This window comes from Cibotium barometz, chromosome 60 (genome assembly GCF_041138505.1).
Source record: "Cibotium barometz isolate CiBa-2024 chromosome 60, ASM4113850v1, whole genome shotgun sequence".
NCBI lineage: Eukaryota > Viridiplantae > Streptophyta > Polypodiopsida > Cyatheales > Cibotiaceae > Cibotium > Cibotium barometz.
The window spans coordinates 8,806,224-8,825,653 of record NC_141105.1 but is presented as its reverse complement, the minus strand read 5'-3'; the positions used below and the strand labels follow the sequence as shown (position 1 = coordinate 8,825,653).

At 41.2% G+C, this 19,430-nt stretch overlaps 1 protein-coding gene and 1 long non-coding RNA gene across 2 annotated transcripts; both read right to left on the bottom strand.

Moving 5' to 3' along the window:
• Nucleotides 1–4,443: 4,443 nt before the first annotated feature.
• LOC147604945 (uncharacterized) lies at nucleotides 4,444–6,783 on the bottom strand. The gene is made up of 4 exons (XM_086793911.1): nucleotides 6,768–6,783; nucleotides 6,461–6,672; nucleotides 5,201–6,364; nucleotides 4,444–5,049 (listed from the first exon to the last, which is right to left on the bottom strand). Exons 1-4 carry the CDS (start codon nucleotides 6,781–6,783, stop codon nucleotides 4,444–4,446), a joined length of 1,998 nt encoding a protein of 665 aa, XP_086650037.1.
• Nucleotides 6,784–18,040: 11,257 nt separating this feature from the next.
• Nucleotides 18,041–18,980, bottom strand: LOC147604944 (uncharacterized). Its single transcript, XR_015265249.1, has 3 exons — nucleotides 18,691–18,980; nucleotides 18,479–18,528; nucleotides 18,041–18,267 (listed from the first exon to the last, which is right to left on the bottom strand). It is a non-coding gene; the product is annotated as an uncharacterized LOC147604944 (long non-coding RNA).
• Between the last annotated feature and the right edge of the window lie 450 nt (nucleotides 18,981–19,430).

Sequence of the window (19,430 nt, the reverse complement as noted above, 5' to 3'; positions counted from 1 at the left end):
CAGAACTTTGTCACCATCCGAATATGTTTAGGTACGATGGCATGAGGAAGAGTGGGATTTTCCATGGCCTCTCAAGTACGAAGAGAATTGAAAAAATTCACACTAGGCGCTAATTGATAATCTAAAAATGCTCCACTGGTGACCAAACTTTGTGAGCATGTGGGGGGGACCCACCCCCACATGCTCAGAAAGTGTGGTCACCATCGGAGCATGTTTGGGTATGATGGCATGGGGAAGAGCGAGATTTTCCTTGCCCTCTCAAGCACCAAGAGACTTGAAAAATCCAAACTAGGCACTAATTGCTAATCCAAACATGCTCCTTTGGGGATCAAACTTTGCGAGCATGTGGGGGCAGGTCCCCCCTAGATGCTCACAAATTTTGGTCACCATCAGAGCATGTTTGGGTAAGATAGCATGGTGAAGAGCGGGATTTTCTATGGCCTCTCAAGCACCAAGAGACTTGAAAAATCCGAGCTGGGCGCTAATTTCTAATCCAAACATTCTCCGATGGTGACCGAACTTTGCAAGCATGTCGGGGGAGAGGTTCCCCCGACATGCTTGCAAAGTTCGGTCACCATCGGAGAATGTTTGGATTAGAAATTAGCGCCCAGCTCGGATTTTTCAAGTCTCTTGGTGCTTGAGAGGCAATAACCCCCATGCTTGCAAAGTTTGGTCACCATTGGAGTATGTTTGAGTATGATGGCATGGGGAAGAGTGTGATTTTTCATGGCCTCTCAAGCACCAAGAGACTTGAAAACTCCGCACTGGGTGCTAATTGCTAATCCAAACATGCTCCTATGGTGACCGAACTTTGCAAGCATGTGGGGGGGACCCACCCCCACATGCTTGCAAAGTTCGATCACCATCGGAGTATGTTTGGGTATACGATGGCATGGGAAGAGCGGGATTTTCCATGGCCTCTTAAACACCAAGAGACTTGAAAAATCCGGACTGGGTGCTAATTGCTAATCCAAACATGCTCCAATGGTGACCAAACTTTGCAATCATGTGGGGGGGACCCACCCCCACATGCTTGCAAAGTTTGGTCACCATAGGAGCATGTTTGGGTATGATGGCATGGGGAAGAGTGGGATTTTCAATGCTCCAATGGTGCTTAGGAAAATATTTAAGGTGTTTTGAAAGAAAAAATAAGCATTGGTTAAAGGAAAAACAAAAAGTACCCAATGACCTACTTGAATTTCGCATGATAAACATGAAAAAAGTATGTTTTTAACTTGGGAATCAGCGTTATATTTTAACTACTACCTTGTGGTAAGAAAATCTGAAACTTTATAAATTAAACTTTACACAAAAGTATGTAAAACAATAAAAAATAATAATTTGGTAAACAATGTATCAACTAACTAAGAAAATGAAATATTTTGATTTCGCAGATGACACTGCTATGTACTTGAGAGAGCCGATAACCTTACCCATTAGAGTGGTTGCATGTTGAGGACGGCAACCATAAGTTCCAAACTTCCAAGCCTCTTGAGTCCTCACCTTCACATCAGTGATTCCAGGCTCCCTACCTTCAAGCTTTGAACTTTAAGTCTCACCTTCATGCTAGCAATTCGAGGCTCCATCCCTTTCCAGCTGTCCACGACGTTTGCAATTATTTCATTAGACTAGCAATGCTACGCCAAAGTTCCTCTAGGCCGCAAGGGCAAGGTCTTCACTATAGTCCGTGGCATCATCTCCCTAGCAGCCGGCCATGCGTGCGCATGTGACAACGATCCCATCAAGGCAGTCCAGAGTCGCTCCAAGCTCTTTATTGGAGGTAAGCATGCTAACAACTAGTTGGCCACTTGTGTTTCCCCACACGTCGATGCTAGGATAGTAACAAACTGGTTGAAGAGAAAAAGATAAATTTGAACAAACATTTTCTTAATAGTTTCATCCAATTACTACTATTTTTATTAAAAAAATTGGACGAGACATTTTTCCTCTAATGATAAGTGGAATTTTCAAAAGTTAAGTAAGCTCCAGGATGAAACGAACCTGTCTTTTCTCTAATCATGTCTTTTCTCGAACCGTGAAGTGATATTCATGTTACAATATACCTACATTAAATTTTTTTAAAGATATAATGTGGGATCTGTACTCACACATGTGCATGTTAATCTTGGCAGCTAGACACCAAGTACGTACTACTATTGAAGCTCATGCATCACTGTGTGAGAAAAGGTTTTTTAAACTATATATATATATATATATATATATATATATAATATGTATATCCAAAGCGAAAGCCTCTGGTTCTTATTTTTGACATACGTCTTGTAAAGCCTGCAGAATGCTACGGTCTTGAAGGAAAGCTAATTCACAAGACTGACTTCTGGAAAAGCTCCATGGATTGAATTTGTGATTATGAATGAATGGTTGGAATTAATTTTTGAAGAGCTGGGTCGGTAAGAAGTTCCCTTCCAAGGGCGAGAGCCTCCTCACAGCTACAAAGATTTAGACCTTGGAACTTCTAGTCGGACTATATATATATATATATATATAAAATAGCTATCGATGATTGTTATCTCACCGATTAAATCATGTGGCAGTTCATAAGACGTGAAGGACCAAACTCAAATTCCTATTTCTTTGAGGGCTGCACACGACGTACACTCTTTCCAAGTGAGTGAGATGCCCGACCACTGCATAAATTTGAAATTTCTTTAAAATTACCACTGGTAACAAATTCAAAACCTTTGGTTACCATATGGTAACTAATTCAAATCCTCCAGTTACTATGTGGTAACAAAATCAAAACCTTCAAGCATAGTATACTTGAAAAATTTATAGAGTTTCAAAATTTTTATTCGGTTTTGCTTGCTCCAAATCTTCTTGCTCAACTTGCCTAAAATAGGCAGCCCTATGTCCTACCTATACTCTCTACCTAGCCCCTCTAGAATATGTGCTTGCCAGCATGACGTTGAGCCCATAGCTCAAACATGTCCATCTACTGAGCTCGGCTCCACTCGAAGGCTTCAAGAAGCATGGCCAGAAAGAGATGCAAGTTGAGTAACACCTCTTGCCACTGCCAAAGTGCACAAGCTGGAAATGGTGGCCCGTCTCCTCCACTTTGCTACCTAGAAATTACCTCTCAGGTTAGAAGGAGAGGGGCTCCTCCCACGTGTTGGGGTCCCTGCCAATGGCATACTTGTTTACATAGGCACATATACCGGCCTGATCATAGCCAACCATGTGCAAGCCTACAAGGCTCCCACGACACTAGCAAAGGTGCCATTGGGTGCATTCGGAACCTACCTGCAGGTATGGTAGCTTGTCCACCAGCCGCTCTCTTCCTACCAGGAACCACCTTGTCTAGCTCCTCCTACACTCCCTTCAGAACCACTGCCCGCCCGCAGGTATGGCAGTTCGCTGCTCTCTTCCTACCACCCTATCTAGCTCCTCCTACACTCCCTTTCGAACCTTGGGGTGTCACAGCAGCTCAACAAGAGCCCACTCCACTGCAATGGCAATTGTACCAGCTCTCCCCAAGTACATATCCTGTAAAAGACACAAGCTGCGATTGCATCAGGTGTAAGTGATAGAAATTCACTAATCTACAGTCATATACAACTCCATCTTCTAGTAATCTTACCATTATGACTGCTGTTGTCGGTTATTTGCACTTTAGAATTGGCCTTCTACGCCTCAGTTTTGACACCACCTCCAGCAACACGTCCAACAGATCCTCAAGGCGATCTGGCCTACTCCTCACGTAGTTCTTAGCCCTCCTCCTCTGCTGGATAATCTCCCCCATCGCTTGCTGCATCTTCTTCCCCACGGCTTTCATCCTCCTTTCCCAGCCCTGCAGATCCATCCACGCCAAGGTGGGGATGAAGTCTCCCACGTTGGGCATCCCGAGCAGCATCATAGGGTATAGCCATTGTCTCCCTCTTATCTCCCTATTTCAACATAGAGGTAGAAATAGGGAGATAAGAGGCTGACAATGGCTATACCCTACAATGCAACGCTCATGGATTGCTCGCGTCATATATAGATGTGAATCACGAGATTATTGTGGCACAAAACAACAACCAAGAGCATCAAATTATCTTGAGACAACAAAAAGAAACTCAAAAGAGATACAAGTTCTGTGGAATGGTAAGCACATAATACATTGGGTGAGACATAATACATTGGGTAAGGAGCTGACTCAATACATACAAAAAATAATAATAAGATAAATGCACAAAAATTATTATGTTCGTGAGTGAAGACTTGATGTTTGTTCCCTCTAAGCTCCTCGTATGTAGTTCAATGTAGAACTTGCTGGACAAAAAATGATGCTGGAGTTATTTTGCTTCAAACTTGCTGGAAAAAAAATGATGCTAGAGTTATGTTGAAGCAAAATAACTCAAGCAAAGATACAAATATTTTGAATTGTTTTATGTCTTGAACTGATTCTTCATGCTATCTACCATGGCCTTCGCCCGTGCTCCTTTAACGCTTTCCATATTTGTTCCACTCTTTTCCAGTCCAGTATGGAATCCTTGTCATAGAAATCATCATATGAGCATCCACCAATGTGTCAAGATGCAAGTTGCTTCTTAGCTTTGATTTCACTTCATTTTGTTTCCAAAACCCTCTTTCACAGGTTGCCCTACTCACCAGAACAACCAAAATCCTTTGCCACAATCTCATTATTGTAGGAAAGTCTTCAAACCACTTTCCTTTTAGAAGCCCATCTTTTGAGTAACTCACATCTGAAATGCAGTATCTCCAGGCACCAAGCATACTTTTGTGAGGACAAGCATTGTACAAGGTCTCCACAAAGCCTTCTCTTTCAGCATAACATATTGAGGAATCTGCTCCTCCAGCACTAAAAGGCTCGAAAAGAGTCTTCAACCATGTAGAAGTTGATTCACCTCGTCTTCTTGCAATATCTGGATACCCAACTGGCTCAAAAAATTTCATAGCCTTGAATACTTCAAGGTCCTCAAGTCTAGTGTCTAAAGCTTGAAGAAGACGTTGCATGTGTTGCTTTGCTATGTTCTTACAGTCTTCAAGTGATCCAGATTCAGCATTTTCAACATTTTCTCCCGTTACCTGATCATGTATTGATCTCTAGGTGATGGGAAAACTTTTAATGCCGCCACCTGATGTTTCAAACCCCATGAATCCAATGGAGCTTGTGCCCTTCATGAATTTATTAAGCCTCATTGAGTCTTTGGCAAACTCACTTTGTGGGTCCAAGTACCTGGTTTGTAATATGTTTTTGGTTTTTTGAAACTTTGCTCCAAGCGTCAACGATGTTTTCCTGAAAAACTTTGCTCAGTATGTTCAGTTGCTCCAAAACATCAGCAAGGTAGTGAAATAAAAACTGAACTTGATAAAGCAGCATATTCCCATAATCTGGATGATTATTTGCTTTCCAAAGTTCCAATATAGCTGGCATTACCTCTACAATTCTGGCCATAACCAAACCTCTTGAAAGCCATCGAACACTGTGAAGTTGTAGAATTTTCAAGTCATGGACTTGAAACTCTTTCAAAAGCTTTGAAAATTCAGCATGTTGATTACTAGATTTTCCTAGCCAAGTGTATACTTTTCCTGCTAATTTGTCCATATACTCCAATTCTAGAAATTGATCAACAGCATCTTTGGCAGCTAATGCCTCTCTATGTGCAATGCAATGCACAGCAATTAGACAGGGAAACAACCTTTTCAATCTAGCCACTACACCTGTTTTTGTCCCTGTCATGGTGCTACAACCATCAGTGGCAATGGCGACAAATCTTCTTGTGTCGAGCTTCAAATCCTTGAAGAGCTTAACGATGCTATTGTAAATTGTTTTAGCATCAGCCTTTTCTATTTCCAATAGCTGCAAAAAATTCACCTCAACCTCAAGTTGTGATGTTAAATAAGTCACATAAACAATCAAGTGCTTCTCCAGGCGGCGTCGATCTGTGCTTTCATCGATGGACAAAGAGAAAAACTGACTTCTTCTCAGCTTTGTTAGTAATTCACCTCTTACATAATCACAGATAGCCTGTAGCATCTCCCTTGCAGCCATAGCATTTCCATAAGTCCCATAACTATCACTAATAGGGATAAAAGGTGTCTGCATGAATCTTAAGAATTCTATAAGCCTTGGGATACCATGCAAGCTCTTTCCTTCTAAAGCTTTATAGTAAACTGTATGCATAACACTTATGACTTGAGACCTGTAAACTTCCCCACTTCTTTGCAAGCCTGTATCCATTGCTCCAGCTATTTGTCCTCCACTTTTTAGAAGCTTCTCTTTTATCCTCTCGGCACTTTGGTGCTGATTCGTACTTTCATGTTTTCTGAATGCTACAAGGTGCAGAACATCTGGTCCTGTGGTTGCAAATTTGTTTCTTTTCTTTGCTGCTATACAGACCTGGCATTTCACAACTAATTCACCGTTTTTGGAATCTGGCAGCACCCAACCGTGAAAAAACCTCTAGGAGTCTCTGAACTTTCTTTTTGATCCAACCTTTGGCTTTGAGGTACTAGCTTCTGTGGCTTCATTACTTTCTTCTATCTCAGCCAAAAGCTCATCGTTCCCTTCGGAAGTAGATGACATTTCTCCAAATAACTCTGCAAACATTTGATTGCGTGCATCTTGCTCAGATTTTTGCACCTCGGAAGGGACTAGAGGTGAGCGTGCTAAAATCCAGCTCTTCAAATTCAATTGTTTAAAAGTTCCTGTTGACAAGATTCTACATAAATATGCAAACACAAAAAAAACGGTAGACAAGACACAAGAGGCAGCAGGCTGGTCAAAGTTAAAACATGATTACCTTTGCTTCCACCCATATCTTCTTATGCAGATACCTTCTCACGCAAAACATGAATCTTTCAAAGAACCATAAGAGGGTTAGCTGCACATTTTGTGATAAAAAACTTAGTTTTTTGATCTTATCAATATTTCATGCAAGCATTTAATTATGCTTCTTTAGGATTTATACCCATATATTACTCAGCCAAGAAATACATCATCTATTCATGATAGAAATTAACTCAACATATTAATTAGTAGGATTTCTTCTTTTGATCAGCATTATATTCAAGAAGTTTATGGTCTGATTGACTTGGCTCATGACACCATCTCGTTATTTATAACGGGATGGCATAAGTGGCCCGGGTATGAAGCACACACGTGTTTCAATGGGGGAGGGCATAGCACTCTGGACTATGTACTTGGATCTAAGGAGACCACACATCTTCTAGAATCTAACCATAGTAGTAACCACAGCACTCGATAGGACTAGACCATACATACCTATCACTATCATAAGCTTCTTCAGCTCACATGGTATCCTTTGAGCCTACCCCCACCATCCACTTCACCATAGACCTGGCAGACATATATGAGCACCATGTAAGACAGTATGTCAAATCAGTGTGAGCCGTGTTGATGCCAGATCACCAGAAGTATCTATATACATTCAGTAGGGAAGATAGTATATCTTGCAGGAGGTTATGAATGTATGCACACATGTTCTAGTACCTCCCAAGATGTGCAGTAGCTCTCTCTCTCTCTCTCTCTCTCTCTCTCTCTCTCTCTCTCTCTCTCTCTCTCTCTCTCTCTCTCTATCTCTCGTGGAAAAGATCATATCTTATATATACCCTAAGTATAGAGATCTCCATGAGTGTTGGATCCGGCCTGCTCATGCAGTATACAAACTGTCAGACACGAATGTGGACTCTAGGTCTCTGATTGTGTGTCGATCATGGTGCAAAATGTGATGAGTGGAGGATGAACCATCTCGATGGAGAGTACTCCCATCTGATATGCCCACCTAAGGGATCCTCTCTCTCTCTCTCTCTCTCTCTCTCTCTCTCTCACACACACACACACACACACACACACACACACAAGGCATACAACTAGAATCTCCCTTGCTTCAGCACACTTTATAAGCTGGGAACCAACCCCATAACACAAAGTGGGAACACTTATTTAGTTACCTCCTTCCGAAGACAAAACCCGAAGAGAGTATCTGAGGCAAAGACAAAAGGGCATTCATCAAATGTAGACTTTCAGTGATGGAACCTTTCTAGCAATGGTATTGTAAAGGTGCACCTCGTGTAAGAAAAATCACTGTCAAATTGCCCCTCCTTTCATTCTCTTACATCTTGGTGCCAATTCTTGGGAGCAATCTCTGCAAATATGGAGTAAGGAGGAGATATGGATTCTGATCTCCACATCGGCAACACATTTCCTTCTATTCTCTTTCGTTTATTTGCAGGGCCCTGAAATTCAATTGAGAGAGAGAGAGAGAGAGAGAGAGAGAGAGAGAGAGAGAGAGAGAGAGAGAGAGAGAGAGCTCTACTTTTTATAGCTTCTCTTCAATTCTTTCTTTGAGCCACATACACAAGAATACCCATCTTCTCAGAGCTCATGCAATCGTCCTCTGGGACGCTCGACCTCCCTCTGCTCACAAACCTGAAGAGAATTTTGAAGCACAAGTATAGATTTTGAAAATTCTCCTATGGGTCCAAACTACGGAAAGAGCGGTCCGATAGTAGACCTGCACATATCCAACACACGCACACCGACGACATGAGAGAGAGAAAGAGAGAGAGAGAGAGAGAGAGAGAGAGAGAGAGAGAGAGAGAGAGAGAGAGAGAGAGAGAGAGAGAGAGAGAGAGAGAGAGAGAGAGAGAGAGAGAGTTCCTGATGTGCTGGTTGATCTCTATGGCATGGATATAATGATGGGGTAAGGATTGGTATAGTTTGCAAGAGCTCAAATAGCAATGCATCCTCCATGTGGCCCTGTGAGTGGAGACTTCTCACTAAGGAATAGCAGTTGTTGGTCTGCCCACAGAGAGAGAGAGAGAGAGAGAGAGAGAGAGAGAGAGAGAGAGAGAGAGAGAGAGAGAGAGAGAGAGAGAGAGAGAGACTGCATAGCTGATCTAATGTGAGTGTGGAATCTGGGAATCGAATGTAGATAGGATATATTATAATGATGGCAATGTACTCATGATCCGCCTTTGTGAGCTTCCCTAGCCTCCACTTAGCTGCTCGAACTTCCATATCATTCACCACACTGTTGTTGAATTCCCAAAATGGTGCCCCGAAAGGAATGATTGTGTGGAGAAAAATTTGAAACAGGGTGCCTTGAAGTCTAAAGTGAAAAAAAATGTTTACAGGTTTGAAGTCACCCCAAGAAAAAGCCATGCCCTAGTTAGCATTCACAAAGAGAGTGATGATGGACGCTATAGCGACTAATGTTTGTTGGCAGAGACCTCAAACATGGCATCTGTGACATGATGAGATGATTAATTAGGGAACTCTTCCATTGCTTGTGCTTCTGCCACATGGCAATGGAGGGATGTGTCCTACAGATAGAGAAGAGAAGAGATGTATATAGAGATAGAGTTATAGAGAAGAGATGTAAAAACCCCAAAAACATTCAAAATGCCTTGCAAGAATCAACCCAGCTGGTCAATAAGACCAAGACCAAGGACACTCTAGAGAGTTCTTGTGAATTAAATCAATTGGGGTAAAAGAGGGGCAGCAAAGAGGGAGAAAATTTAATAAATTTGCAGCCTTTACATGTGTGAACAGTGAAAGAACACATTGCACTTTACTTTCTGAACTCTCTTGTAAATGATGTTCACTCTAGTAATTACATAGGCAGAAGAGAGGCTAGTAGCACCGCCCAAGTTGCCTCACTGCCTCGACATACCTACTGCAGCAGAGCCCTTTGCGGTGGTGGTCGTCAGGCTGGGCTTGCTGTACTCTGTCGTGGCTTGCCACCTCTCTCTTGTGCTCAACTCTTCCATGTTAGCAATCGGGCCAGCCGTCGAGCCAGAGTCTACGGCAGCTTACATCGGGCCCTTTGCATCACACTACGTCCAGGGCTGTCTGGCATGTATTTTAGACCCAGATCCCATGTGGGCTGCGCTGGCCGCTCGCTCCATGCTTTGCTACTCTGCTCTTGAGCAGGCGTCTGGCATCCGCTTCCATCACCCTGTGGGCTCATTGTGTGTTGCATCCTTGTCCAACCCTACCCTACACTAATCCTTTGAAGTTGCCAAGCAGCAGGGTGCAGTGCAAGAGATGATAGAGAGTAGTCAAGCTCTGAAGGCCCAATTCCCCTGTTTTCATTTCCAGAAATGGGCTGCCGATATCATAGAACACGGTGGAGTAGGATACATCAACCCTAGATGCATGGTCCATTGGTCAGTGCCCATGGTACAATGCAATGGTACTTGTATTATGCGCGAAGAAAGAATTATGCCCATATTTGGCTCGTCCAATGGTGTCAAACTTGTGATGGACAAAGGTAACACTTTCTGGGCGAAAATGCTTTAGTCTGCATATGCTCCCATAATCCATTCAAGCTTCTTGCTACCTGACTCCAAGAATAGAATGTTGGATCTGACAACGCTTGCCCAAATGGTTGTGATGGCAGAGGTAGATGCAAAGGAGGCGGAGCGATTGGGCAACATGCCCACATGCATATGGCACATCCCTAAGAACCCCCACCTAAATTGGGTATATGCGTGCCCCCTATCAAGTATCTAGATAGAAGGCTGGCATTGAAAGTGGGTGGCACTTCGTGGCAAGCTGTAGGTGTCACGTGCACACCATTCAGGTGTACAATGACATGGCATTATTTTATGGCATGGCATCATCAGGCATTTAATCAGGATTTATCAGGCATTTTATGGACATTTAAATGAATGTACCACATGGCATGGCATCATCAGGCATTTAATCAGGATTTATCAGGCATTTTATGGACATTTAAATGAATGTTTTCAGCATGTACCACATGGTATGGGTTGGATTCAGCATTGTAGCATCATATTAACCATCTAGACAAAAAGCATTGGGGTTTGTGGAGGCAGCCGACAGCATTCAAGTCAGCCGACCAGCCTTTAAAGCATTTATGGCATTTAAATGGCAATTGTGAGCATATTCAGAGCTGGCCGATTGCAGCCAAGCTGGCCGACCAGCACCAATTCCCCATATATAAAGAAACGCATCATTTCAGCATAGACATCTGGATCTCTTCAGCGTTTTCTAATTCACTACTATGGCCAACAATCAACTGTATGTAATGTCCTTGTTGGTTAAAGCCTAGTAAAGCTTAGTGGGGTTCCCTCTTGTACTACTTATGTCATGCTACTTTTGATGGTGTTTATAGATAAAATCAAAGGTAATATGTAGAGTGCTCCAACAAGAAATAATAGCCAATACCTCCCTATTTATTTTCTTTTTGTTAAATATGATGCTTGCCTGATTGATATGCAATGTGCATACCAATGTTAAAAAAGAAAGCAAAACATAAGGTTGATAGGGACTTACCATTACTATGTTTCAGAAATTAAAAAAGCAAACACACTGTAATGTTAATGGTATGTTTCAAAAATAAAGAAAGCAAAATATTGACAAGGATGGACATAGCTATGTTTCAAAAAGAAAAAAAGCAAACACATTACACATTGTTGTTAACAGGCAAACATCACATAAGCTTTTGAATAAGAATTAGAATTTAGGAGAAATAAGAGCAATGTACCTAGCAAGGTCAAGACTCGAGGGCACTTGGCAAAGGTGCACATGTTGAGAGTCGAGACGGAGGTGGACTTTGGGTAGATCATAGAATACAGGAGGGTGAGGGCTGAGGTCATGTGCAGCTTGCAGAGAAATAGAGGGAAAGAGATCGCAGATTCGCAAGCTTGATGGCGCAGCGCGCTCTTTTACGAAAGTGAGGGTTTTCAAATTGCATAATGCATTATGCATTCGTTTGACAAAGATAAGTTAAATTAGTGAATTCAAACTTTAAAGCCAAAGTATATTGGAATTTGGCCTGCCCGGCTAGAAGTTCCATATATATATATATATATATATATATATATATATATATATATATTATTATAACCCTAATGGTAATTATTCTAAAAATATAAGTTACCAAATGGTAACTTATTTGAAACCTTGAGTTACCATTATGTAACTCGATCCCCAAGCCAAGTTACCAAATGGTAACCCCAATTGGAGCTCGGGTTACAATTGGTAACTTGTTTGGCCTTTGGTTACAAGGTGGTTACCAAATTTATGCAGTGTGCCCGACGCTATCCAGCAACTAGAAGAAGATACAAATTAAGACCTTTAAGATACAAATTAAGACCTTTGATGATTGCAGGAAGAAGCAGCAGCAGTAGCTGCTTACTGATTACTTACCGTGCTCGCGCACATGCATGATGAGGTAATCGGGCCGGCCCCAGGCCCCACTCCTCCCGTTGATCTCGGCTGGGAGAGCAAAGCACTAGTGGTGTCAAAAAAAAAAAGGGGAAAAAAAACTCTAGTCCAACAATTACAGCTAGACTTGCTCCTTCACCAACCCACCGACATCGCTGGCCCCATTAAGGCAGCTCATTCATCAATTATATCCTTTTTCCGAGACTGTGTAGCTCGTCAGCTAGTTGATCTTGCTGGAAACAAATTTTTAAACTGCAGCCGCACACACAGCCCTAGCGATAATTTCATCTTCTCCAGCCACCAGCTCCCGTCATTCTCCCAGTGATTCGTCATCACACGCGGTTTTGCTTATCATCTCCTCTCAATATCTGCGCCAAGCGGCCGCTTCATCTCCTAGGACTTCATCATCTGATTCACGTACACTAGCTAGACAAGATCCAATTAAACTGGCCGTAGATTATTAGTAATTGCAAGAAGTGTTACCTGATTCGAATGGGATCACGCCTCCGATTATATGAGTTTATCTCGATCGAGATATTTCTATGGCTTTGATCTCAACTCCATATCTCAATTGAGATATATGAACGAACGGATGAGATCACATCTTCATATCGCGATCAAGATACTTCAATGGTCGAGATTACATGGCTTTGATCTCATCTCCATATCTCAATCGAGATATATGAACGAAGCGATGAGATCACATCTTCATATCGCGATCAAGATACTTCAATGGTCGAGATTACATGTCGGGATCTCGTTTGAGATAGGTGGATGGTGGAGACGCCATTATTGATTATGTTGAATATACATCCGAGTTGGCAAGTAGAGGGGGATCCATTGTGGCATTGACCTGGATCCGACTGGCCTTCATATCTCGATCGAGATAGCGAGGTGGCGATGACATGTATTAGTGACATGGATGGTGACTTCCCTTCCGAACATGCTTGTGTGGTGGTTGTTGATATCTCAATCGAGATATAGGGCTTTTGGCTCTGGAGGGACGTGTCATGCATTTATTGATGATGGTGATATCTCGATTGAGATACTCCGCCCGAGAGTATTGCTCGTAATGTCAATGTCCTATTTTCAAAGAGAGTGAACGAAAGTGAGTACCCTAACCTTGCAACCACCCTTAGCTTTATGCATAGAGATTAACCTATGCATTGAGCTCTATGCATAGAGCTTAATCTATGAATTGAGCTCTATGTATAATCTATACATAGAGCTCAATGTATAGATTAAGCTCAATGCATAGATATTAATCTATGCATAGAGCTCTGTGCATTGAACTCTATGCATAGATTAATCTCTATGTATAGAGCTTAATCTATGCATTGAGCTCTATGCATAGATTAAGATTTATGTATTAAGCTTAATGCACTTTATACATTGAGATTAATGCATTAAGCTTAATGTATTAAGATTAATGTATAAAGCTTTATGCATTAAGATTAATGCATTAAGATTAATACATAAGCTTTATGCATTTAGTTTAATACATTAATCTTCATGCATTAAGCTTATGTACTAATCTTTATGCATAAAGCTTAATGCATTAATCTTAATGCACTGAGCTTTATACATTGAGATTAATGCACTTTATGCATTAAGCTGAATGCGTAAAGCTTTAATGCATAAAGCTTTATGTATTTATGCATTAGGATTAATGTATTAAGCTTAATACATAAGATTAATTTATTAAGATTAATGCATAAGCCTTATGCATTAAGCTTAATGCATTAAGCTCTATGCATAGATGGAGAGTATAATATTTTTTTGAATGTTATGTTTTTTAAGCTCATAAATGTGTTACTTTTTGTTTTTTGCATGTTATGTTTTTTAGGTCCTACTTGTTGTGCCCTCCTTCTACATAGAACGACTCCAGTATTATTCCACCTCTTGAGGTCCTCTCCAATGTTCTTATTCTTCCCATTTATTTGCTTTGCACCCTTGGGTGCCGGGGTTTCAATTTCTCTATTCTCTTTGGCTTAGAGAATAACGCACAGAGATATGGGGCATTATTGTTGGTCATCTAGAATGCTGTTTAAGTCAAGTTAGGAGTGGTTATCTGCGAGTAGGTGGTTATAGTGGAGAGGGAGCCCTCTATCTTCTCAATATCCTTCTCTTATAAAAGAGAAGTTTCCTTTAGCTTTAATAGTGGGGAGTGTGTAAAAAGTCCTTAGAAGCTATCATCCAAAAGGGGCACTGTCCACCCTGCTTGTTTAAGTAGTATTCTAGAAGGCCTCAATAAATTTCTAATATCACATGAGTAGTATAAGAGTTCTAAGTTTGAGCATGCATAAGGTATAAGATTTCTAATGCGTTCTTGTGTTATTTAAGTTTAAGCATGCCTCATTTTTATAATGTAGACATGTGGGGGGACGATCTAGAGTCAAGAAGCCCAACGTGCCATCGTTTAGTGTCCATCATTGATGATCCGGACATGAAGTGTCTCTTAGAGTTAGCCACTACTTTGTCCCATCGGTATGGAAGAGAGAGTGTGTGGAACATTTTTGCTCCACCCTTGCTTCCTTCCATAGTTAACCCTACACCAATGGGGTGTACTCTGATGGGTGGTTCTACTCCTGGGTTACACACTACTATACCCATGCCCACTCTGATTGGAGAATCTAGTCCACATCTAGGTGTTGGGACTTCCGTGGAGGTTGCGACTAGGCTACTCCACTCTCTTCTATGGCACCTAGTCCACGACCTCGTCAGATAGGAGGACTGCCTCTTCGCGTCATTCTAGTGGGGGTTGTCGTTCTAGTGGGAATGTATGCGGGGGTTGTTTTGGGGATAGTAATAGATCTGCTTCCAATTCCCCATCAGCAAAGAATATGTCGGCACAGCAGCAGGTGGTGGATCCAAATGCCTATGACTCAGTGACGCTTTCTTACCATGTGAGGAGTCCAGATGGGTCGATCATTGAGGATAGCAAGGGGAAGCATATTATAGCATGCATGTATCACCTTTTGTAAATCTTGAGTTCAGAAACATTTGGGGCATTGACTAGAGAACTCAAGACAAAGCAAAGAAGCAATACATTCTGCAAGTATTGAAGACAGAGTTTCCTATGCCCCACCTCGACTTACAATTTAATGACCTTAAGATGTTAGATCGTATGCGAGGTCATGTAAGTCACAAGAAATCATTGATTGTCAAGGCCTCGGGGGGGTCACTATATGTAAATCCTCTATATCACGTGCGTTCAAGGCCTATTTAAAAAGTCCCTTATCTGTGAATTTTTTAGTGAATATAATGTATCCTTTCCTATTCAAATCTGTAAATTTTTTTTAAAATACAATAAATAAATCCCCTCTGTAAATATATTTCTGTAAGTTTTAAATATTTAAAATGTCCTTCTGTTGAACCCACGTGATACTTACATATTTATACGAGTGACCCCCCCGAGGTCAAGGCCATCAAGCGTGGTGGTGTCAAGCTGCCAGAAAAGGATTGGAAGAAGGTCAAAAAGACGTACCAAGAAAATCTTGATCTATTCAAGCAATAAAGAGAAGCAACCCGAGTATGCATGCATAAAAGAGGGGCTTCTTATCTTGGATCGAGTGGAAGGCCATATTTCCTCGCTCAGTTTGTAAGTATTTGAACTCTTAACATTTTGTATTCAAAATTATGATTTTTGAAGAATTAAATCTTCTATAAATTGTTCTTTTTTAAATGTATGTTTAACGTAGGAAAATGTGGTGGGCCATTCTCCTTCTCGTGAGGAGTATGACTTTGCTAATCGCAATGGGATCTCTGCCACATTTGAATGGTTGCGACAATAGGGTGTTGCATTGAACTATGAAGCTATACCTGCTGCTGCTACTGTAAGTTTATATTATTTTGGTTTTATCAGCTTTTAGAACTTTAATTAGTTGTGTAGGAGGAGAATGAGTAGAGACCAGCCTATTGGGTTTAATGTTTTGTAACTTTATACTCAATGTAACTCGTCTGTTATGGTATTTTGGATGTAACTCGCCTTTTATGGCATTTGGGATTTAATACAATTAAGATTTCACTAGGGGGGGGCACTCATAAATATGTAAGTGTAGCATGTGGGTTCAACTTAAGGGGTTTTAAAAAACCCTTTTTTACAGATGTTTTACATATAGAAGGGTACCATTTAAAGGGGAGTACTTACAGATTGAATAGAAAAAGGGTGTGCTTTATTCATATTTTTTTTTTACAGAGAAGGGGTTTTTAAATTAGGCCTTGAACACATGATATAGAGACTTTACATATAGTGAATCCCCCGAGAGATTTCACGAGTTATAATGTTTTGTTTTTTATTTTAATATGTCAATATGTATGTTAGTACAAATTAGAATTGTTTTCAATATATTGAATTAATTTTTTTCGGAGGAAGATAGGGGCATCAATCCCATTCTGCCCTAAATTTTTTTTATAGCGTCGCCGGATGAGCGACTAAAATAACGACATTAACATTTTTTATCAGCATCGCTGAGCGATGAAAATAGTGACGTTGATTTTTTTATCAGCGTCACTGAGTAGCAAAAATAATGACGTTGATGTTTTTAACAGTGTCTCTGAGTGACATAAATAGCGACACTAATTTTTTTACAGTGCTGCTAAGCGAAAAAAATAGCATGAGATATAGCGCAGCGGTTATAACGTGGGATATAGTAGTAGTTATAGCGTCGAAACTATATCGTGTCGCTAACCTCTCTTTTTATTGTAGTGATAGTTTCAAAAAAATCTCTTCTTAATCTAAAGAGATAAGAGTACATAGCATAAGTAAAAGTACTCTCCTACTATAATATACAAAGGTCAATTTCATAGTGTGAACTTGAGTACATGAGTTGGCGCTATAACATACAAAAGTCAGTCCCATAGTGTGAACCTGACTACATGAGCTGGCACTATAACTATGCCATAACTCTAGTGCACCAAAATGGCTCATCACATAGCTTGTAAACCTTATGGCATATCACCCATAATCTCACCAACCCAGTCAGTGGTATAAGTGCGAAACCTATCACCTAGGTGGGCTTAATGTCGCAGTGCTAGTTGAGCTTGATATCTCAACAGTCCTTCCCTCAAGCTCAACTCTACACACTGCACTCCAAGTAAGTTCGTAAACTTACGGAGCTTCTTTGTACCTAATGCCTTCGTAAAGATGTCAGACACCTTATCCTATATACGGTGTCATATACCAAATCCACACTTGGTAGAACCTTCTCCCTCACAAAATGATAATTTACCTCAATGTGCTTCATCGTAGTGATAGACTAGGTTATTGGTGGCCAGTTATATACTACTCATGTTATCATAATAAATAACAACAGTCCTATCCACACGCTCACCCATATCACCGAGTAGATTTTGAAACCCAGCAACCTCACAAGTCGCCATAGTAGTGTCCCTTTATTCTGCCTTTGTACTAGGCAAGGCAACTGCCAGCTATTTCTTACTGCTCTAACTCATAGCAACACTGGTAGATCTTCTATTTGAGACACTACTGACCCACTATACATCTGTATTTCCATGGCTTTACTAGCTTGCTTAAAATCCTTTTCCCACACAACACTTAAGGGAATGTAAAATCAATAAATAATTGTCAACCCAAAATTTCCTGTCAGAATCCCATGGATGAAAGCTAAGGCAAAATTAATTTGTTAGGCCGCTTAGGCGGAGTTTTGTGCACAAATTCCCAACTAAAAAGAGATGACCAGGCTTCATTTAATAAGATTGGCACCGTTGTTGGGTAATTCATGGGAAGAAGTTGTTAACAACACGATGAAGTGGCGGTCACAATAACAATTTTCAAAGCCTAAGTAGCTCAGGGCCAAGCTTTTTTTCTTTTGAAAAAATCTTCATTTACATCAGTTCAGTATATAAATATATATTAAGAGCCCAATAAAAATTGCGATTGAATAAATCAGATCTTGTGACGCGTGATTCTAATGGTGAAATTACGCTGATATGAGTTCATGTGCTGAAGCTTAGGCTGCCGGCTGTCACGGTTTGGATGAACTCTCGCTCTGATCTGCACACCGAGGAGAGCATATATAATCTTCGTGTTCTACGATCAGCTCACGACGTTGATGAGATAACTGAGATCAAGCATAATGAAAAGGTTGTGTTAATAAACCTGCGTGTATCTGCGCGCGTGTGAGAGAGAGAGGGAGAGAGAGAGAGAGAGACCTCGGTAGCACCTGTGTGTGTGCGTGTGTGAGAGAGAGAGAGAGAGAGAGAGAGAGAGAGAGAGAGAGAGACCTCGGTAGTATCGTTGTGAGAGTGCGCTCGCGTGTATGAGAGAGATACCTGAGTAATACCGTTGCTAGGAACATTTGATGGAGCAGCCACCTTCTTTACTGAAGCAAATGACAAAGCATACTACCTTAGATCAATGTCTAAGTGCCAACAAGTAAAAGCATTAAACAAATTGGAATTACTGACTGAGTAGGAATTATTAAGTGAAAGCATGAAACAAATTGGAATTACTAGCTATTGGGTAGGATTAAGAAGAGGATTACCGGGAGCGGGGAGAGAACGAGCAGCTGATCCAAGAGAGAGCACAAGAAGAGCAAGCAGGAAGCCGGCGGCCACCAGCATGAAGGTGGGGTTCTTCATGGTGTTGGTTGGTCGACTGGTGGTTGTGATGAAGGCTGCAAGCCAGCACCCGAGATGGTGAGAAGCTGCAGATCAAAGAGATAGCAAGCCGGCAGGTCTCAGCGATTGGACCGTCCTTTGGTGTATACGCCAGAAACCCCTGTTCACGAGCACCGCCCATAATTATTATTGTGTGCTCGACCACAACGAACGCGCTATCATCAGATTTCACTACTAGTGTGAACATTTGGAAATCTTAATTTTTGAAGGGGTCACGGTATCCTCACAAAAAGTATCTTCAAAACTTAAGTACCCTAACTTTTATCAAATTTTAAGATGTGTTATATTATGTGTGTGTAAGTGTGTGCACTCACATATGTGACTTGCAAGAGCTTAGTGTTGCATGGCCAATAGGGTGGCTATCTTAGGCCCAGCTCAGACAATACTGGTAAAAAACCTCAATTGGAGGGTACATAGCTATCCTACACAATTCACACCAAATAACAAAGAGAATATGACACCTCAAGAGGAGGGTATGGAACTCTCCTAGGCACTTCACACCAAAGAGAAGATGACACCCACTCTATTTAATAAATGAGTGTTGCCCAAGTGGTCAAGTTGTTTTCCCTTAAGTAGTGGCCCTTTTGTTCAAACCCCAACGGTG

What these genes read in the sequence shown, in the direction of transcription:
- LOC147604945 (XM_086793911.1), bottom strand. An exon ending in CTAGTACCTCAAAGCCAAAG is followed by an intron (nt 6,365 to 6,460) that starts GTTGGATCAAAA and finishes GTGAAATGCCAG; the next exon opens with GTCTGTATAGCAGCAAAGAA. An exon ending in AAAAACATATTACAAACCAG is followed by an intron (nt 5,050 to 5,200) that starts GTACTTGGACCC and finishes ATACATGATCAG; the next exon opens with GTAACGGGAGAAAATGTTGA.